A 19,340-nucleotide genomic window follows, 5' to 3' on the forward strand; every position below is an offset into this window, starting at 1 on the left:
TTGAAAAATTCCCAACATGATCTGAAGCCACTGTGGTGAATAAAATGTTGTGGCTACAGAGTGAGTCACACATATGGCTCCAGGGGGTTTGCAATTCTGCGCTGTGGGTGGGCCTGTGGCCGCTGAAAAGCACTCAGATTTGAAAATTGTGGAACACTGTGTCAGCTCACCTCCAGCTGAATTCAGTATGAAGTCTCCTCCGTGAAGAAGAGAGTTTTGATACACTTAGGGAAGGACGTAAGGCACTGGAAAGAGAGAAAATTGATGGAGCGAAGTTGTGGAGGGTTGAGTCAGGAGATGATGCCATCAGACCCTTCCTGAGAGCAGAGGCTAGATCTTATTCAGAAATGCAAGTCAAGAAGTTCAATCCAGGGGCACCAGGGTGGTCCAGCAACTCCCTTTAGATCATGTCATAATCTCAGGGTCTAGGATCGGGCCCCACATCAGTCTCTCTGGCTCAGTGAGGAGTCTGCTTCTCTCTCTGCCTGCCACTCCCCATGCTTGTGCTCTCTGTCAAATAAATAAATAAAATCTTAAAAAAAAAAAAAAAAAAAAGAAGTGGTCCAGGCAGAATCTTTCAATCTTTATCCTTCCCCAGCAACAGCTGGCACTGACATAAAACTTAACATTTGGTAGACACTGTTATGAGAGCCTTATCCATTCAACTCATTTAATTCTCTAAAAAGCATAGGAAGGTGGTCCTATTGTTACCTTCACTTTACAGGTGAAATAACTAAGACATAGAGGAGCTGATAGCTATGGTCTCATGAAGATGGAGTGGAATTTGAACCCAGATAGTCTGGCTACTTAAGATATCTCCACAGGTTTCTTAAACTTCCTAAAATATGTCATGTTACTTGATACATTTCAAGTCTAAAAAGTTTTCCCTTTGTATGGAATATTCTTTTCTCCTCATCCAATATTAGCATTTCCTTTCCCAGTCTCTTCACTGTTGAATACCCAATACCACTACTGCCATTTTTCATAATACTTACAAGAATTCTATAAGAACTTGTTATAGTATTAGATTAAAGCACATGAAGGGCATGAGAATTGAGGGTGCAGAAATCAGTGTGTAATTTAGCCAAATTCTTAAGAATAGGTATTAACAATATTCATAAAATATATCTTTCTATTGTACTCTTAGAGTTAAAGGCACTCCCAAGTCTATTGATTTATTGATGTATTTCATATTTCCATCTCACAGTATATAGCCATGTTGAAGGACACAAATCCAGAAGAAGCAGAAATTCTAAATGATTGGGAAATATACTATAAAATCTAAGGCAAGTAATTCTTTAAAAATGGAAAATGACGAGAGGCAGTGTTATGAATGCTTGGAAAGTGCACTTAAGATCAAAAACATGATAGTGAAAGGAAAGCTTTCAGTGGAAGGTTTTCAGGATGAAGACAGTACTTAGTGTTCCCTCTTCCACTGAATACATGGAAGGTTGCAAAATAGTCTTTACAAATATTGGATGTGGCTAAACTAAATAGAAGTTTTAAAAAGAAAGGTGAATATAAGCCAACACCAGTAACTATAATCCATTTGTTTCATGAGGAAAGAAATTAATTTTTCAAGATATACTAATAGGGGCAAAGCTAGAAAATGTTAGAATGAAGATGACTGGTATTATGGAAATAGGTGACTTTTTTAGTTTTTAGAATTGTGATTTACAAATTGTATAGTTAATGAAACAATCTGTATAGTATGTCACAGACTTTGAATGAGTATTGCTCATCAACCTGTAATGACACTGTATTGGGAAACATTGCTGTGGAAGGATCTGATCTCTGGGAGACCAGCAAAAGAAAAACTGAAGAGTCAGTCTTGACTGGAAATTTATGAACTATTTTTACAAACAACAAAGAGAAGCCATTATTACAGGAACTAAGAGTGTGATGCCTGCATAATGAAGCATGCATAATGTAGAGACCATGCCTTTACTGTATAATTTCAGGTATTTTGGCAGCAGTGAGTATAAAGGAAAGTAGAAAAAAAAGAGAGCAGGATAAGAGCTACATGCAAACTGGATGAGAGACAACAGTCTGAAGGTCCCATGTCTTTAAAAGACCTCTGATATTTGTTATCCTGAGGCTGGGAATCCAAGTCCAAAAATCTCTCTTTGTTAGTTTTTACCATGGTTTCTAAAAACTGGGATGAGTTCTTCTTTTCTTAAGGACTCTGAATTTATTGTTTTCTTAACTTCCTTACCACCTACACCAGGCCAGTTTTCCTGGGAGGACTTTGTAGGCATAAAACCTCCAAGTGCCTCAGTATTTGTTCGTTGGAATGGCTTGTCACAACTGATTTGATGATTATCATTCTCTAATAAGACACCTCAGTGCAAAGCTCTGGTTGCACAATATTACCAATTATAACTTGGTAAGAAGGACAGTTTCTTAATGAAATAATTACCACAAAATAACTTACCATGAACAATACAGAGATTTAGTTCAATTCTGGGAAAAAGTGACCACAAGAATCAGATATTGTTTTTAAATGTTTCATTTGTGAAAGTAGAATATATAAAACTGTTGTTTAGATAACCAAAAGGATAGCTTCCTTATATATGCAGAAAAATAGAATGTAAAAACAAAATTAAAAATATTCCAAACAGATAACCACAATAAATTTTCCTTCATCAGTTCATTTGGTTATTAATTGTTTCCTGGTGGATCCTGGGTTAGTAGTCACATTGAGCCACCTACTTCTCAATTAAAACTGACTTCTAGGTATCCTGATGCTGTCCACTGATACAGTTTGAAAGTTGTCTGAATGATGTCTGCTCAGAAGCCTATCCAGAGAGTCTACTCTCCGAATTGTCAATATTCATCCAAGGTTTTAAGTTTCCTAAAGATCTTGGAAATTATTTTCAAGCTGACATATCACAAAACATGATTAGTCTTGAAACCAAGCTTATCCCAATAATTATTCAATTAAGATAAATAAAATTTAGTTTTTGGTAATGGTAAACATTATTCAGGGTTAAGTTAGCCTCTTTGATCAGTAAACCTATTTAAAATTAAAATTTAAAAATTTAAATTTAAATTAAAAATGTAAAATAGTAAACCTATTTAAGCTTAGATAAAACAAACTCAAGTAGAGCAAAATATATAAATAAGATGTATTTAACATTGATGAATCAGAAGATACAGGGCTTTTTTCATTACTAAACTAAGATTATTGAACTTTAGGTCAGTCAAGGGCATGGTGACCTGACTTCAGGTCACCATGCCCTTGACTGTCCTCTTTGCTATAGAGTTAACCTGGAATCTTTAAAAAAAAAAAAAAAAACATTTTATTTATTTATTTGACAGAGAAAGAGATCACAAATAGACAGAGAGGCAGGCAGAGATAGAGGGGGAAGCAGGCTTCCTGCTGAGCAGAGAACCCAATTCAAGGCTTGATCCCAGGACCCTGAGATCATGACATGAGTGGAAGGCAGAGACTTAATCTACTAAGCCACCCAGGTGCTTCTTAACCTGGAATCTTAAAGCATTTTTGAGGTAGTATCTTTTTTTTTTTTTTTTTACTTATTTTAATTTAATTTAATTTTATTTTATTTTTTACTTATTTATTTGACAGAGAGAGAGACAGAGACAGCAAGCACAAGCAGGGGGAGTGGGAGAAGGAGAAACAGGCCTCCTGCTGAGCACAGAACCCAACCAGGAACTAGACCCCAGGACTCGGGGATCATGACCTAAGCTGAAGGCAGACGCTTAACACCCAGGCTTCTTTGAGTTAGTATTTTTAAGAAAATAAATTATAGATTTATACTTTGGGATAGAAAAGGATGACCTTTGTGGGCTGCATTTATACCTCAGGTAAACAGTTTGCTATGTCCAAAAGGTACAAATGGGCCCCCATTAACTAAACCAGTAGTCTTGAAATTTTTTCCATACATATTCTCAGAAAATTAAAGGTTACTTCAAAAAATTTTCTTATTATTTTAAAAATGTAGTGTGTCATATTACTAATATCAACTTTTAAAATGAAATTTTTATATCACATTTTTAATATATCCAGTGAAATTAGAAGTGGCATATGAAATCTGAAAAGAGTAAGTGAATTCTGACTAATGAAGCGAGTTCTCTAAAGTTCAGGTCACCATGCCCTTGACTGTCCTAAATGACAATAGGGGGGTATTTTGCCCTGGACCTGCATTTCATATGCTCTGCTATTAAGAGAGCAGTTTTTATGTAATTTGTGGAAATTAGCATCAAAAATAAAAGAAAGTATTGGACCAAAAGTAAATGGAAGTTACAAAGGCATATTAATGATTGTCTTTTAAATGTACCATTTATATAGTAAACTCCACGTTATATGCAAGGTAGGTTAACCTAAATCGAGTAAGTTAAAGGTAGCAACACACACCAACAGAGATAACCAGGAACATCAAAGATAAAAAAGCAGAGAAACAGTCTATCGGTGACAATACCATTCAAATGAAATCATGCATATGGCTGTGCCTCACCCAGGAATCTGATCACCTGTAAAGGAAAACACGTTTCTTATGAATAAACAAATAGCACAAAAATTAAATGATCTATCAGTCCATCAGAAATAAAATGGAACTTTTAAGTTCCTTTGCCTTGAAATCAGGCAAAGTGAAATTTCATGCTACAGACACAAATAACTGAGTCTTTACTTTCTTTTTAGTGAGGGTACTGAAAATGCTTTTCATAAATATTAAATATTCCATTTCTAAAATTCATAGATTTATAAAGCATAGAGACTCATCAGGACTTGTAAACTGGATGAAATAAAGTGCTACCATTTTCAGTATTTCTTACTGTTTTTCATTACCTTGTTCTCCTGAAACTCTGCTTTGACAATCGTTGAGGGATAGGAGGGAAGAACTGGCTCAACAAGTGTCATCATTGCCACCACTCTGATTCACAATGTATCTTGAATTCAAAACATATTTACATGGGTTAAAGTACTTTCTAATTCCAGGATTTACCCTTATGAAAATTAACACTAAGGTAAAGAAAGTTGTAATGGTCTACTGCTGGCTCATGGTGACTGCATTAAAGTAGTCTGTGCCAGAATCAATATTTTGGAATGTTCCTTTGTTTGGCATGCTGAAGATTTCACAACCAGCAATAGATGATAACAGTAAGATAGGGGAAAGTATGGCTTTCTTTTGAAAAATGGGAAGGGGGCAATTATGAATGAAGACAGTGGAAAAAAAATCACAGGAGTATTCTCAAGCAGATCAATGTTAGGAACAAAAGCATGGATTTAAGAATTTGCAAATAGATTCATTTAAAATCTTCCTGTGCTTACTTTCCACTTGGAAAGTCTTCAAGACCCACTCCTGCAAGTCCATCTATCACAGTTTGAAGAATATGAACTTAACTTTCTAAAATTATTGAGATCTCTTTAGTTTATCTTCCTAAAGGACTTTTAATAATGTAATAGTTTTAAGTGAAATATTAAAAGCAAATATAATCCAGATATAAATGCGTCAACATGAAATTGAATTTTTGTGGAAATTGATGATCTAGTTTTAAAATTTATGCAGAAATCCAAAAGATCAACAATAGCCAAGGCAATCTTGAAAATAAAAAGTGAAGGAAATGGAAGATACAAATTACTAAATATTAGAACTTATGAAAAAGCAATGATAATTAAGACAATGTAGCATGGCCACAAGAAGAGACAAACAGACCACTGGGACAGACACAAACCTGTCCAGGAATAGTCACCTGATATATGAGAAAGGTAATACTCCAATGTAGCAAAGAAAGGATGTTTTAGGGTTTTGTCTTTTTTTTTTTTTCATGGTGCTGGGCAGTTGTGTCAAAAATTGTATTTAGGGCTGCTTGGGTGGTTCAGTGGGTTTAGCCTCTGCCTTCAGCTCAGGTCATGATCTCCAGGTCCTGGGATCAAGTCCCGCATCGGGCTTTCTGCTGGGTGGAGAGCCTGATTCTTCCTCCCTCTCTCTCTCTCTCTCTTTCTCTCTTTCTCTCTGCTTGCCTCTCTGCCTACTTGTGATCTCTCTGTGTCACATAAATAAAATCTAAAAAAAAAAAAAAATTGTATCTTGACCCCTAACCTCACACCACACAGTAATAATCTCTAGAGGAGTTGTGGATCTGTATGTGGAAGATAAAAATACAAAGTTTGCAAAAAGAAACACAAAGAATATCTTCAGTAGTTTTGAGGAGGTCAAAGATTTTTAAAACATAACACAAAAAGTACTGACTAGAAAGGGAAAATAATGATAAATAGGACTACATTAAAATGAGCCTTTTGTTCATCCAAAGAAACTCTTGATGGAATGAAATCACAGTTCAAAAAGTGAGAGAAGATATTTGAAATACATATACCCAATAAATGTGCAAAGTGTCCATTAAAGTCAACAATATAAAGGCAAAGAACTTGAACAAGTACTTTCACACGACCAATAGACATATGGAGACACTCAACTTCATTCCTCATTCAGAAGATGCAAATTAAAACCATCATGCAATACCACTTAAATGACAATTCCAAGAGGACTAAAATAAAGATTATAGACAAAACCAAATGTTGATGACAACAGGGTGCAACCTGAACTTTCATATTCTGAAATGAGAGTTTAAGTTAATATAATTAATCACTGCAGACAGGGTTGAAAGATTGAGTAAACAAAAATATAGAACACTGTTTATGGAAAAATATTTGTCATATATGATAAAGATGAACATGTATATACAGCCAAATGACAAAGCAGCTACCCCTGATTTATATAACCAATAAAAATAAATTCATGTGGATCCTTTTCTAGGACCCTCTCAAGATGAATGGAGTCACAGTACTGGCATGATGCCAAGCTTCGGTGTAGCTTTTATTACAATACATCTGAACAAAACATGAGACCACCGCAGAGCAGAAGTTATGAGCTTTCATCGGCTGCTACTAGTGAGAGGATATTTCTTCTCAGTCCCTATATGGATTCTGGTGGACTGCAGCATTCTTCTTTTCCCCCTGGTCTAGTTATGGTTGGAGTTGCTGGAATTGCCCATTGAGGGAACACATGGTTGGGTATTTTTGAACAAATTTTTTGACTCATCTGCTGCCCTTTTGTGGAGAATAGTTAGAAAATTAAATTTATCAACCTGAGAATTATTGGAAAGGAGTCCCCCGTTCCTGGAAAACTAATGACAGCAGCTATTACATGGGAACCTAGAGATCTAGAGGTTTTTTGTAATGTAATGGCTTGATGTAGTACCAACAAAGTAAGACTTAATGGAATCCCAGCATTGGGTAGGGGAGCTGGAGAGTAAGCTTTAAGTAGTGTAAAGGACGCATTGCTGAACAAAAGAGAACTGAGTTTACCCAACCTTCTAAAGAATTAAGCACTGTATGTTTGTCTAAAAAACCTTCTATACAGAAATTCTTTCAAAAATCACATGACTAATGTCTAAGTGATTTTAGGAGCAAGGATTGACATATTTCAGTTGAAATACCTTTCTTGACTCTAGGCTAACATATTATGTGAATATTTGCCTCTTTCTGAGTTACAGCAAATATTCTGAGAGCTGAATGCAGTTCATCAAATAGATCCCACTTTAGATGGTAAACTAATGGTGTGCCTTGGAAATCAGGTGATGTTTTCATTGTACTTCAAGAATATTCTCCTAATATCTGTACTTTTCAGGAAAGGATTAATAATGTTAGGGCCTTTTCAAGTTTCTTGTTAATCTGAATCTGGATAACATCACAAATGCATCTCATGACGGTACTGCTTAAAAAAAGCACATACTTTAGAAATGTTTAATGTGAACCCGAAGTTCTCCTTGTAAAAAACTTGAATAATGTTCTTATGCAATAAGTCCAATAATTTAGCCAGTAGACAGACTCTTACTTTGCTTTTTTAAAATTAGAGGAACATATTTTAAAGTTATTCACTATAGTCCAAGCTAAATATCTTATCATCTACATTTTCTGAACTATTTGGGCAATGATAAATGCTGTTTTCAAAACAGACTTATTCTTACCTAAGCTAACAGTTTTATAGAGCATTTATTATAATACCATAAAAGGAAACATACTGTTGAAATTTTCAAAAAGGTTTGCTCATTTCCTAATTTTTAAGATTTTATTTACTTATTTGACAGACAGAGATCACAAGTAAGCAGAGAAGCAGGCAGAGAGAGAGGGAGAAACAGGCTACCTGCTGAGCAGAGAGCCTGACGTGGGGGCTCGATCCCAGGACCCTGAGATCATGACTCAACTAAAGGTAGAAGCTTTAACCCACTGAGCCACCCAGGTGCCCCTTCCTAATTTTTAAATGAATAACTGTTTTTCTTGTGATTGCTTTTAGAAGAGAAGGAGAAAAAACAAACCACAAATGTATAATGTGAATATATATATATATATATATATATATTTTATCTATATATAAAACTTTATCTATATATATATATAGATAAAGTGTTAAAATGAATATATATATATATATCTCCACATCACATCATAAATTTAAATTATTAGGATTTTTCACCTCAAAGCTATTTTACCAGGTTTGAATTACAAAGTTAAGTTGCCAGATTGATTATATGATTGCTTCAAAATTTAAATTCCTCATCATCTGGCAGTAATTTTCACTTGCCATTTAGAAAAAATTCAACTGGGATTTGTGATGATGTGCTGTACACCTTAATTTTTTACTTTTAACCCTGCTTATGATCATCTATGGTGACTGATAAGAATTTTGGAAGCAGAAGGAAAAAACTCATCTTTTTTGTTTTTTCAATGTCGTGCCTTTTATGAGGAGTACAAACTGATATGTCCTAAAATAAGAATTTAATAAGGAGGAAAATCCACTTGTCTGTTGTAAGAATAGTGTATTCATTAAAGTCAGGTTATCTTTTATTTCTTTAAGTATGAGGTATCATTATACCATGCAATTGATAAACATCCTGAGGTAGAAATTAAAAACTAAAATAAATGAATAAATAAATGCATGTGTTTCCAAAATACTATATAACTTTCATAGCAGCATTGTTTGTAATAGCTCCAAACTAAAAGCAAACCCAATGTTCATCAGTAATTTAAATAGATAAATATACTGTGGTATATTCATGGTTTGGAATACCATCCAGCAGAGAAATTTAATGAACACCAAGCATAAGTAACGATATGGAAAATTCTGTAAGCACAAGGTTCATGAAACAAGATATAAAATAATGCACACTATATTATTCCATTTAAGTAAAGTCCAAAAGTACTAGAGGTAATCTATGGAGTAAGAAGTTAAAATAGTGGTTACTTTGAGGTGAAAGGTGGAAACCATGCATGGGGAGTGGACAAGAAAGTGGGTTGGGTATTGCTGCTATAATTTTTCATTCAAGTATGAGTTAGAGGAGTGTTTTCACTTTGTGAAAATTTACTGAGCTGTGCAACTAGGAATTGTGCACTTTTTTATTAGATAATATACATCAAAAAGTTTATTAGTTTTTTAAAGAAAAATGTATATGGAAGAATTTAAAGTGCATGAAAACAATACCATTTATGTGAGAGTCAATGTAAACAAGAGTTAAAATATTCTAACATCCTGGATTGTCCAGAAAGAGAGTAAAGCTACCAATTAATCAAACCCCTCTATTTCCATTCACTTGTATAGCTGGTCGAGCTAAAGTAATTAATCTCTATTATATATTTGGCTTCAATCTCTTACCTAAAGAGTAGACACTATCAGAATAGCTCAGGGAGTAGTATTTAGTGCAGGTAAAAATTTGACATAAAAGTATAATTTTTAGGGTTTTAAGAATAGATTAATATATATCTCAGTAGTTTCCAAAGGATACCTGACTTGGGCCAAGGGGAATTTTTCTATTCTGCTGTCAGACCTTTTGTATAGAAATGGATATTTTAAGTACAATGAGTCAAGCAGAGAAAAGTAATTATCATGTAGCCTCACTCATATGTGGAACATAAGGAATAGCGCTGAGGACCACAGAGGAAGGGAGGGAAAACTGATCGGGAAGAAATCAGAGGGGGAGACTAACCATGGGAGACTGGACTTGGAGAAACAAACTGAGGGTTACAGAAGGGAGAGGGTTGGGGGGATAGAGTAACTGAGTGATGGGTATTAAAGGGGGCCCCTGTAGGGATGTGCACTGGGTATTATATATAACCAATGAATCACTGAACACTACATCAAAAACTAATGATGTACTATATCTGGCTAACTGAACATAATAACAAAAAAAATTAAAAACATAAAAGAAAGGGGAGATTTAATGCTTCACTGGTGCCATAAGGATAGAGCAGCAAACCCAATTCTAAAGAGTCAGATATCTATAAGGCCAAGAGACAAAAAAAAAGATCAGCTTAGCAACATCTGGGTACTGAGGGAAGAGTACATGAGTGTTTCTTAGATGCACAGGTGGTCCAGTCTCCTGGACCAATGACAAACGCGGGTGTTCATGCAGGGGTTTGTGCTTGCTTCCATCTGTTTCTTATTTTCCCAGAAATTGGTCATACTGGTAAAGATGGGAACACACTGTTGCTATTTGTTATATTTTGTTTTTTTATAAAATTATTATTTAAATTGAATAAAAAATCTACTTCAATCAGAAACATAATTCAGAGAGGAAAATCAAACATAAATGAGACAAAGAAGTATAACGAAATTTAGAAACAAAAAAACTGACATTCTCTTTCTGGAGAGTAAGTTTCCTCATTGGAAAAAATGGGGACAATAATAAAATGCATATTTCAAGATTATCATGAGAGTTATATGAAATATGTAAATCTAAAAATCAGACACCACAGCATACTAACTCTGTGACCTTGAGCAATTCATGAACACATACTCTCTCTGCACTTTAGCTTTCTCATCAGTGAAATAAGGATATAGTAGTATTTATCCTTCCTGTGGTAATTTTCTTTTAAACATGTTAGAATAAATAGTGTGCGATGTACACACAAGTGAATGTTTATATCTGCATATGTGTGTGTCCATTTATTTTCACCTATGTGCGCGGGATGCTTAGTTTCCTTTTGAAGCACCCTAATCCATGATCTATGCCACATTGTGCTTGTTAATAACATATGGTTGTTAAAATAACTTTTCACTGGTGAGATACATTGTTTTTAAGACAATGGGTTGGGCTAGATAATTTAGGCATATTGCTCTCCCTTTGACAGTATGAGATATAAGAATCTGGAAAATTTAGCAGTCTTATCTTTTGGAGGAGTAACATTCCAGGTCTAGAGCTCTACGTAGTCCTGTGTCTTCCATTTCTCAGAGTATTCTTGACCCAACTAAATGACTGGCTATTTCTCCCTATTTCTGATGGGTTCTAGAGCTGATCATCAGTATACTTTGCAGTATGGTTCTTCTGGCAGGGTATCTTAAGATTAGATTGGCATTCATTCTTAGCAGTGGGTACCCAGGTCATGCTGTCTGTCAAATATTTAGAACTTCACTCTCATTCATGCCCAACTTGGAGCAAACATTTATTCACAGGGCTTCTAAAAGCACCTAACAATAGAGAGGGGGACTGCATTAAGCTTACAACAACACATTGCATGACTGCTTTCTTGCCTCCTTACGAATAAATGTGTATTTGTTAGATTTTGGTTTAACAGCTTGCATTTATCTCAATTTATGACCTAGTGATATAGTTGTCTAAATTTCAAAATAGTTGCACATGTGAGATAAAGATACATGAACAAAACTACATCAGCTTTAACCACTTTTCAAACTCTGGAAACACAGCCTTCCAGCCAAATAAGAGCCACTTCCCCTCTCATCTCTTTTCTTGACTAAAACACTAATTAGTAAGTTGAAGAGGCAGGGAGAGGGAAAGGGGGATAAGAAACCAACCAAAGACAACACACCATTCCCTGAAGGTAGCCAGCTACTAACTACAGCTCTTTGCTTATGAAGTAAAGCAAACAAGAACTGAATTAAACTGAATATATTTTAATCCACTGACTCTGGATTGGATTTTGATGACTTAAAATAACTATAGGAAAGGAAAGAAAAATAAAATCCAATGAAAACAGGGAGACAAAACATAAGAGACTTTTAACTATAGGAGACAAACTGAGGGTTGCTGGAGAGGTGGGTGGATAGGGGGGAGGGTTAACTTGGTGATGGGCAATAAGGAGGCATGTGATGTAGAGAGTCCTGGGTATTGTATGCAACTGATGAATCACTAAATTCTACTCCTGCAACTAACAATTTACTATATGTTAAATTGAATTTAAATTTTAAAAAGAAAAGAAAATAATTATAAGATTATTACCTAAGTGTAAACAGGGATGTCATGGGATCTGCCCAATTTCCACTCAGAGCCACAGTAAATTTACCTACATTCAATACTTTTTAAAGGGATAGAAAAAAACAAAAACAAATTTTGTTTTAATTTCCTCATAAATTCTTTTTATTTAATGAGCTTGATACGGAAAGTATTTCAATATTAAATTTATATAAAAATATTAAGAATTATGTTTCTTCTCATAACTGGTTTGATTAAGGTGACTCAACTCTTGTGTATGGAATCATAAAATGATTTTTTTCATTAACTATCAATTGTATTCTTTTGAAACTCCCTTTATCTCTTTCCACTATATGTAAGCACCTTTAATGTTGTCTCTAATTTTATAACACTTTCAGTCATTTTCAGTTATTTTTTAAAAATTTATTTATTTATCTGAGAGAGAGCACATGAGCCAGGGGAGGGGTAGAGGGACAGAGAGAGGGGAAGTAGACTTCCTGCTGAGTGCAGAGCCCAACATGGGGCTCCATCTCATGACCCCTGAGATCATAACCTGAGCCAAAATCAAGAGTCGGATGCTTAACTGACTGAGTCACCTAGGCACCTCTCATTTTCAGTTATTAAAACAGCTTTCTTCCCATCACAGTAATGTTCTAGGGCCTCCCTTATATATCATGATAGTAATGGCCACCAACACTTCTCAACCCCCCCAAACCAGAACCTCCCTGATTGGGCCCTGGAAAATAGAGTAATTCCTGTACAGTTCGGTAAACTTGGTGGTAACTATCAGTCAGTACCTCTTATTACTGTATTATAACTTAAAAATCAGAGCTATTGAGCCCTTCTCTTTTTCTTTAAAAAACAAAATTTTTTCCCAAACAGGATCCTCAGTTGAACTCCCAGATGCTTAAGAGCCTTTGATGTATTTAAGTAAAGTAAAATAAAAATTTAACCTCCTGATTTCTTCTTTTACTGTCTCTGAAGGTCATGGAAATTAGAGAATAACCTGAAAGCCATCTGAATGAACAGTGTCACTCTCAGGTAACTGCCTGACTGCCAGCCTTTGCGAGCACAACCATAAGCAAGGCAGCTGCTGGCAGTCCCGGCTGTCCCTGAAACATTATAGGGCTCTCTTGATAAAAGGCCTTTTTCTAAGCAAATGAAGCAACAGAAGACCAGAGTGAAAGGAATGATCACGGTGTTTGTCAAAATTAAAACTGCCATCTTCGGGTCCCTGGGTGGCTCAGTGGGTTAAGCCTCTGCCTTCACTCGGGTCATGATCTCAGGGTCCTGGGTCATGATCTCAGGGTCCTGGGATCAAGCCCCACGTCAGGCTCTCTGCTCAGCAGGGAGCCTGCTTCCCCCTTCTCTCTATGCCTGTCTCTCTGCCTATCTATGATCTCTATCTGTCAAATAAATAAATAAATTATTAAAAAAAAAAAAACCTGCCATTCTCACAAGCTTCAGCAGTTCAGGGTTAGCATCATGCAGGATGATTGTCTATTAAGATTTCCATGGAGACTTACAAGATCTCAGGACAGATTCAAGGCTAGAAAACATTCATTATAATAAAACTGGATTTGATTACATCTTATCTGAAAAACTGTAGACATGAGATAAGGAATTTTCCTCTCCTATGTCTTTTCTCTAGAGCTGATAGCCACTGATGGGTGCCTGGTGAGACAGAACTCTTTCTTTTTTTTTTATTTGAGAGAAGACAGTGAGAGAGAGCGTGAGAGGCCCAGAAGGTCAGAGGGAGAAGCAGACTCCCCATGGAGCTGGGATCCCGATGCGGGACTCGATCCTGGGACTCCGGGACCATGACCTGAGCCGAAGGCAGTTGCTTAACCAACTGAGCCACCCAGGTGCCCGAGACAGAACTCTTATAGGAAAGATTCATAAAGACTTCCCTGCCTTCCTACAAAACACATTTCTGGCGGTCTTTGAGATCCCATTAGTCATTATAAAATAACAACAACAACTGTCTAGTGTCATTACTAAAGGTGTGTTTATGCCAGTATGGTTGGAAATAGATAATTGTGCATCCCATAGCCATGTTTAAGCCGTAAGCTGAAGCTCTTTCCCTGTATGTGCGAATTATGACAATAGTATTGCATTGGTAATTTCTTTGTTTTGCTGTGTGTCTGGATCGGTATTAACTCTAAGGTTTGAAAAAGTTTAAGGATGGAGACTATTATTCAGTACCACCACACTCACAGACATATGTCATATTTGATTGATGTTACTAGATGGGAATGACGGTACAGAAGATCTTTAGTGATAGTGTGCTAGAAGTACAATTAAATGGATTTTTTTGGTGAGATAAGTGAGGTACTTTTTTTCTTACTTGTAGTTTCTTAAATGTCTACAGTGATCTTGTAGCAACTGTTTTTATTTTTATAAAATAATTTATATATCTTATGAAATAGAGCAATTACCATGATCAGTTTTGAAAAGAAGAAACCAGAACCAGCACAAAGAAAAAAAGCACCAGTAGAATGAGCAGGCCCTGATTTCTCTGATCCCCAGGTTAGTGTTTTTTGGTCTCTACCATACTTCTAGAACAATTCCTGAGACAAATTGGTTATACCTCCAAAGAACTTAATGAGGCCATTTAATGAAAGCAATAAAAATACAGAAATAACTACCTGATATACCAGACTAATGTTAAAGATTTACTTACTTATTTCAGAGAGAGAGAAAGTGTGTGTGTGGCGGGGGAGGAAGGCGGAGAGGGAGACCCAGAGAATCTCAACAGACTTCCTGCTGAGTGCAGAGCCCTGAGGCCCGGCTGGATCTCACACTGAGATCTTAACTCATCCAAAATCAAGAGTAGGATGCTTAACTGACAGAGCCACCCAGGTGCCCCTGATATACCAGAGTAATTTTAAATTTAGTTTTGGACCTCAGGTCTATCTTTATTTACCTGTTACTTTTTTTCTTGTATTACAGCCAGATAATTTTTGCTTTCACAATTAAAAGTAAGGAGTCTATTTAAGATATGACTTTTCAGCCCATACATTTTTCTCTAGTAATTTACCTCCAGCCTCAAACTTTTTCCAGGATTACTGTTAGGGGACAGGCCTCTTTCTGTTGTGGTCTAGAGAGACTATCAAGGAGAAATGAAATCGCATGTCCATGGAGCAAACTAAATAAAGCTTTTTGTTTTTAAACGCTTTATTACATCAATGCTAGTCTCCTTAGAGGAATACAATCAGATTAGCCATGTTTTGTTCACTGAGAAGATAATACATTTCTGAAAACTCACAAAACAGTGAAGCATGCAGATTAGGACTAGTGATGCTTTCATCTCTTTATGGAACAGTCATAGCAAGCAGTACAGTACATCATAAGAGCCTTTACTGCAGCTGTACAGCTTTTAAACTGCAGAGGAGAGATGAGGCAGACATCAGAGGAAATCTCCAGGCAACTGCAGTCAAACATTACCCAGGAAGCTGCAGGTAGGACAGCATTACATTAAAACTGAAAATTGCTTCAAAACCTGGTCTATTGAAGTATACCATTCAATTCACATTTTTTTTTCATTTAAAAGGAACTTACACACATTTAAGAAACTTATCTCTATGTTGATTCCCAATCCAGTTATTTGTGCTCTTACAAAAAACTCTGTTTTAGGTGGTTGTTGGTTGTTTTGTTACTTTGTTACTTAAAATGTTAAAACCTACTTTCATTAAAAAAATGAGAATGACATCTGTATATAGGATGACAGTTTAACAGAAAGGTAGTTGACTTGAAGTGCTGAATTAGGAATGAAAAAATTGTTCAATGTCTCCTTTAAAAAAAAGCATAATGATATAGATATAAGTGATGGTTTAGTAACAACCATGAATGTAATAATATAAAGATGCCAGTGTTTGGGGATCAAAGACTGACAACAGACTAACTCTAAGAAATCAGCTATTTTAGTTCATTAAAGTATTTTTCACAGCTGCTATGATGTGTCTAGCACTGATTCCAAATTTATCCAGTAATTCACTAGGTTTCCCACATTGAGGCACTTCTGACACTGCCAGCTGATGAACCAGGATGTCAGGCTCTCTAGAGACAGCTGCACATACAGCTTCTCCAATGCCACCTTCCCGGTAGTGATCCTCCACTGTGATAACCTGGCCACCTGTAGCTTTTGCATTGGAGATGATGTTGGCAGCATCCAGGGGTTTAATGGTAAATGGGTCAATGACACGGATAGAGATACCTTGTTGAGAAAGACTGTCAGCAGCTGCTAAGGCTTCGTGCAGAGTGACTCCAGCTCCAATAACTGTGACTTTGTCATTAACGCTCTGGCGGATGACCTTGGCCTGTCCAATCTCAAAATTTTCTTGTGGGGTATAAATAACTGCGGTTTCTGGTTGGCTGGTCCGAATGAAGCACATCCCTTTGGTATTGGCAGCCAGATAAACAGCATACTCTGTCGAGATAGCATCACTTGGATAGAAAACAGTACAATTGGGAATGCTTCGGAACATGGCTAGATCTTCCAGGGCCATCTGGGAGGGCCCATCTTCACCAGTGGATACCCCACAGTGGGAACCAATAAAATTGATATTGGTTTGAGATATGGCTCCCATTCGTATCTGATCAAATGCTCGGGTCAAAAAGGCAGCAAAGGTACTGACAAAAGCAATGGTTCGACCACGGGTGGCACAGCCTAGTGCCACACTCACCATGTTTTGTTCAGCGATAAAACACTCAATAAAACGCTCAGGGTGTTCTTCACTGAATATCTCGGAAAAGGTGGAGTTTTTTGTGTCACCAGCCAAGACAATAACTCTTTCGTTTGCATGGCCCAGCTTTGCCAATGCCAAACCGTATGCTTTCCTAGTAGCTACCCTGTCTCCAGCCACATAATCAGGCAGACAGGTCATTTTCACATTCCTGACGTTGACTGGAGGTGAGTCTTCCACGGGAGGTTTCGGCATGAGATTCCTGTTGGTCTGTATCTGACTCTCAATTAGTTTGATGATCGCATCTACTCTCTCTTTTGGCACGGGCTTTCCATGCCAATCTTCCGCATTCTCGATACTCGGAATACCTCGGCCCTTGAAGGTCTTCGCCACTATGGCCGTGGGCTTGCTCTTCACCTGAGCTGCTCGCCAGAACGCTTGGCATAACGCCCCCACATCATGCCCGTCCACTAAGTACGTATTCCACCCAAAGGCTTCACAGCGATTCTGATAGATGTCCGTGCAGTGCTCAAGGGGCGTGACTCCACTTTGTCCCAAGCGGTTCACGTCGAAGACTGCCACCAGATTGTCCAAACTGTAGTGAGAAGCGAAGGCCAGAGCCTCCCAGACGGAGCCTTCCGAGGACTCGCCATCCCCCAGGAGGCAGAACACCCGGTAGCTGGCCTTGTCGAAGTACTTGCCAGTGTACGCCATGCCGCACGCGGCACCTAATCCTTGCCCCAGGGATCCCGTCGCCACATCCACAAACGACAGCCTGGGGGTGGGATGTCCCTCCAAGTCACAGTGGATTTTCCTCAAGCTCAGCAAGTCCGATTCGCCGATGGTGCCCAACTCCGCCCAAGCCGCGTAGAGGATTGGGGCCGCATGGCCCTTGGAGAGGATGAATCGGTCGTTGTCGGGGTGCTCCGGGTCTGTGCGTTTATACCTCATGGTGTGGAAGAAGAGCACCGCCATGATCTCCGCGGCGCTGCAGCACGAAGTGGGGTGGCCGGAGCTGGACGCACACGTGGCCCTGATGGAGTGGATCCGCAGGCGGTTGGCCACGTCCCGCAGCACCTGCACGGTGCTCCCGTCGGGCTTGGAGTCGTCTGCCATGACTGCGGTCCCCTGCTTTCCTCAGAGCAAAAGCTGCTGCTGCACCCTTCACCGTTCTGTCGTGCGACCACCGCGCCCTGGTCCCGCCGCCTTCAGGGAACGAGCTCTGCCAACGGCCACTGCGCCTCGAGAGGCTTCGTTGTGTCCCTCGGGACCCAGTGTGACACCCGGGGGGGTCACCGTACGCCTCCGCTCCTTCACGCACTGCTGTGTCCTTCCACACCCAATAGAATGGACTTTTTTTTTTTTTTTTTTGGATTAATTTTGTCACTTGCCTGTTTAACATTATTAAAAATGATTAAATTTCTTTACACCTTTCCTCATGTTGTAAGTTCAAAAGCAGTCTTTCTTACTTCCATGTGCTAGAGGAGGCTATTTGTGAGGTTGTGCTTTTCTTTTAAAGCATTCAGCATATATCCAAGAGTACAAAGAAAGTCTTCGCTGAGCATTAGTAGAAATGATCCAAAGTCGCTTTCAATCTAACCAATATGGCAACACTAACGCTAACAAAGACTTTCTCGCTAACAAAGAGCGACTGAGAATTCTAGCTCTGGCTCACAGGTGGAAGCACAATGCCTTATTTGACCAAAACTTGCAGGAAGAACAAATGTAAAACTACTCAATGTTAGAGTATCTACTACTGCAATTTTCCCAGTAGACCCTAAAATACTCTAACTCACTATGAGTAATTTTTAATACAAAGCTAATTTAACTACACTCGTTATGAAACTTAATTTGTGACATTGAACTCTCCTAGCAGGTAAGGGTCATTGCATGACATCAGAAAAATAAAAAATCAACAGTATATTCCTTTTCATGTTGCGAAGGTCAACATCTTGATTCTTGAGCAATTGTACTTAATATTGACTTGACATCAAAATCACGACATAGAGAACCACAATGAAAGCAAAATTATGCTTGGGTTCCACCCTAAAATGAGTAGTTTGAATTTATGGGAGTAGAGTCTGGGAAGCTGTATATTTCCAATGTGCCTGTTGAGTCTAATATTTAGTTGAAGTTAAGAATAGATAAATTGCAGATAGACTTAAGACTGGTGGTTCTTTTTATTTTATTTTATTTAAGATTTTATTTATTTATTTGACAGAGAGACAGCAAGAGAGGGAATACAAGTAGGAGGAGTAGGAGAGGAAGAAGCAGGCCTCCAGCTGAGCAAGGAGTCCCATGCTGGGCTGAATCCCATGACCCTGGGACCATAAGGGAGCTGAAGGCAGATGCCTAACAACTGAGCCACTCAGGTGCCCCAGACTGGTGGTTCTTAATATTGGCTGTAGTTTAGAATCATCTGGGGAT

General features: G+C 37.7%; 1 protein-coding gene across 2 annotated transcripts; it reads right to left on the reverse strand.

The window, feature by feature from the left end:
* Positions 1-15,391: 15,391 nt before the first annotated feature.
* TKTL2 (transketolase like 2) lies at positions 15,392-18,162 on the reverse strand. 2 transcript variants are annotated; one of them, XM_082727437.1, is made up of 2 exons: positions 16,445-18,162; positions 15,392-15,683 (listed from the first exon to the last, which is right to left on the reverse strand). In XM_082727437.1, the coding sequence occupies exons 1-2, from the start codon at positions 18,027-18,029 to the stop codon at positions 15,535-15,537; spliced, it is 1,734 nt and encodes a 577-aa protein (XP_082583563.1). In that variant the 5' UTR covers positions 18,030-18,162; the 3' UTR covers positions 15,392-15,534. The 2 variants fall into 2 exon arrangements, with proteins under 2 accessions (XP_082583563.1, XP_082583562.1); XM_082727436.1 differs by having other exon boundaries at positions 15,593-18,162.
* Positions 18,163-19,340: the final 1,178 nt, after the last annotated feature.

The sequence above is a fragment of the Mustela nivalis genome, assembly GCF_964662115.1.
Source record: "Mustela nivalis genome assembly, chromosome: 4".
NCBI lineage: Eukaryota > Metazoa > Chordata > Mammalia > Carnivora > Mustelidae > Mustela > Mustela nivalis.